Source organism: Eupeodes corollae, chromosome 1 (genome assembly GCF_945859685.1).
Source record: "Eupeodes corollae chromosome 1, idEupCoro1.1, whole genome shotgun sequence".
NCBI lineage: Eukaryota > Metazoa > Arthropoda > Insecta > Diptera > Syrphidae > Eupeodes > Eupeodes corollae.
In genome coordinates this window covers 144458719-144461538 of record NC_079147.1, presented here as the reverse complement: position 1 = coordinate 144461538, position 2820 = coordinate 144458719, and the positions used below count along the sequence as shown (strand labels likewise).

At 33.7% G+C, this 2820-nt stretch overlaps 1 protein-coding gene across 1 annotated transcript; it reads right to left on the bottom strand.

Moving 5' to 3' along the window:
- Window positions 1–1419: 1419 nt before the first annotated feature.
- On the bottom strand, window positions 1420–2477 carry LOC129945382 (uncharacterized). Its single transcript, XM_056055110.1, has 3 exons — window positions 2295–2477; window positions 2051–2229; window positions 1420–1984 (listed from the first exon to the last, which is right to left on the bottom strand). Exons 1-3 carry the CDS (start codon window positions 2310–2312, stop codon window positions 1420–1422), a joined length of 762 nt encoding a protein of 253 aa, XP_055911085.1. The 5' UTR covers window positions 2313–2477.
- Window positions 2478–2820: the final 343 nt, after the last annotated feature.

The window sequence follows — 2820 nt, the reverse complement described above, 5'->3', positions numbered from 1 at the left end:
TTAGTCATTATCAAACATTTTAGCGTAAGGTCGTTACATCAAAAATTTTTGAAGCCGGTCATTATAAAGTCCGAAAAGAAATCTTCCTAAATTTTCTAAAATGTTTGCCCCCATAAACTTGACTTGACCAACGCTTGACTTGACTTGAATAACGCGATTTCTCACTCGCTTCGCATATTAAAAACATAAATGTGTAGTTTTTTTAATGGCTGCCGTACTTCCCTGATCTTAACATAATTGAAAAAAATTACGGATATCTAGTTCACAGTTTATGAAGGCGGTCGACAGTTTGAAGAAAAAGAATCCTTAATTGTTTAATAAAGGTTGACGGTCTCATATTGTAAGAGATTTCGACGTTATCGCAGTTATTTACACTAATCAACAATGTAATGTAGGTTTCTGGTGGCTTTAACTGGAATCTGACTTCAAAATCAATCTTTCACTCAGTATTTTTTTTTTGAGTTACAATCTTATATAATTTCAATAAAACCTTATATTAGCCTTTTTGAAACTTCTTGAAGTAGTTTTTTTTTTAATAAAATACATAATGACTTTTCAAATTTATTATCCCTTGTATCGAAAATCTGTTTAAAAATTTTCAGTATTTTACTCATTTTCAAAAAAATATCCTCATTAGTTGTAAGTTTTTTAAATACATACATTTACCTTAAAAGAACTCTGAAGCATTTAAGCTAAACTGTTCTTAACAGAAATTCACAAAACGGTATAAAAGCATTTTTTGTCATTTTACGAATTCGTTGTCTTAAGGCTAAAACATCAAGTTTTTGGAATATAGTAAAAGAAAATAATGTTTAAAACGGATATTTCTAAATTTGAGTTCCAACTGCTGCTATCAAGGTTTGGATTCGAAATAAGCCCTACAAATTAATTCTTAAAGGAAGTATTCAAAAATATAAAGGGATTACAATACATTTAAGGGTTTTTCAAAAAATAGGGTCAAATTAAGACCCATAAGTCATCTCATAACTAATGAGATATTAAAACAATGATTTACGCTGCATCTAGAAGATAAGGATTTGAACTTTACAAAATCGCCATAGAACTAATAACTAAGGGATTATCATGTTTTGATTTAGCCTTAAAAACCAGTGTTTGGTTTTATTTAACGTTTTTTGAATGGCATATTTTAAAAACACGATGCGGTAGAGACTTATAAGGCAAGACTCGAATTCAGGACATCTTAATCATTTAAAAAATTATTGTTTTGTTTGTGCACAAAACAAAAAAACACAATTTTGTTTACCAGAGTAATAAAATGACACCCTGTTTTCGTAATATTTTGAAGCATCAAAAATAATCTTTTCATTTAAAAAATTTAAAAAGCAATCAATTTATTGCAAACAAGGGAATAATATAAAATATTTAAAAAGTAGTATCATTAAAACTTTAGTTTTAATTTTAATACCAAGGTCCTCCTTTTCCATTGCTTGGTCCAGCACCACCAATTCCAGATCCTTGCCAAGGACCATACAATTCCAAATTCGAAACATGATTCGTTCCCGAATTAATAGGATTAAACGCATTATCCTTGGTCAAAGATAAATGATGAGCACTGGATGCGGCTCCATTTTGAATAAATGTACCCAATTTCGAGGCTTCATATTCGGATTTTTGAATTTCAGCAGCTGCAGCATGTGCAGAACGTTGTAAGGCTGAAGCTGCTTCAGCTTCTCTAGCTGCGGCAATACGTTGCTGATGAGCAACTGCTGATTTTGAAGCTGCCAAACGCTGCTGAGCCAAAACAACACTTTGAGCTGCAGCTGCTGCTTCTGATCGCTGAATAGCAGCGGCAGCGTGACTTTTTTGGGTGAGAATTGTTGCAGCAGCTTCACGTTCCATCGCCATTCGCTGTTGTTTGAGAACATTTTCTCTAGCTGCTTGCATTTGTTGCTGAGCGATGAGGACATTTGCAGAAGCTTGTTTTGCTGCTGCAATAGCATTCGTCACATCAGCTGGAGATGGCCTATTTCAAAATTATTATGTTATTATTAAATGTTTGGTTGTGTCTTTTGAGATTCATTAAAGTTACCCAGAATTCCAGGGACCAACACTGGATCCACTTCCAGGCTTCCATCCACTCAAAGAGGCGCCACCAAAAAAGTTATATCCATGACCGAAAAGAGGGAGTTCACGCTTCTTAACCTTATCTGCTTCAACTGCATAGCTTGTTGCAATTAGAACGCTTCCAAAAGCAATCAGGAAGATAGTCTGAGAACAAAAATAATACACAAAGTAATCATACTTAGTGGACAAAAGATCGCTTATTAACTCACAGATAAGATTGAAGCCATTTTCTTAGGTTTGGTTTGGGTACTTGTTTACTAGACGAAGGCGTTGGTTGTTGTGATACTTTAGACAAAAATATCTTCATATTTATGCAATTCCAAGACCACATTGATTAAGATCGATCTGAAAACTTTCGATTTCATTGATGAGACAATTTTCCAACAGTCACGTGCGAGACTTCTTTGACTATAATACAAAATCGAAGTGAAAGGGTTTAGTTTAATTTAGTTATGGAAAGACCTATGAAGCTGTAAGCTTTAGTACAACACTGCAAATACTTTAGGAGAGTGTTTAACAAATAATTTAATTTGATTGATTTAGGGAAAAAATATAAAACCTAAATTGCAAACACCGACTGCAAGTCTACGGTGATCGCTTCGACCGATGGTAAATAAGTTGACCTTAGAGTGCGCCTTTTGATCAGCCTAATAGTCTTCTTATTTTGGTGTGCAATTCTTAGGAAAGGCTTTCAAATTCTAATTGGATACCATGGGATACATCGGGAATTAGCTA

Excerpts from the sequence above, each read along its gene's own strand:
- LOC129945382 (XM_056055110.1), bottom strand. Across the intron at positions 1,985-2,050 it reads GTTGGTCCCTGGAATTCTGG|GCCATCTCCAGCTGATGTGA; the intron begins GTAACTTTAATG and ends ATTTTGAAATAG.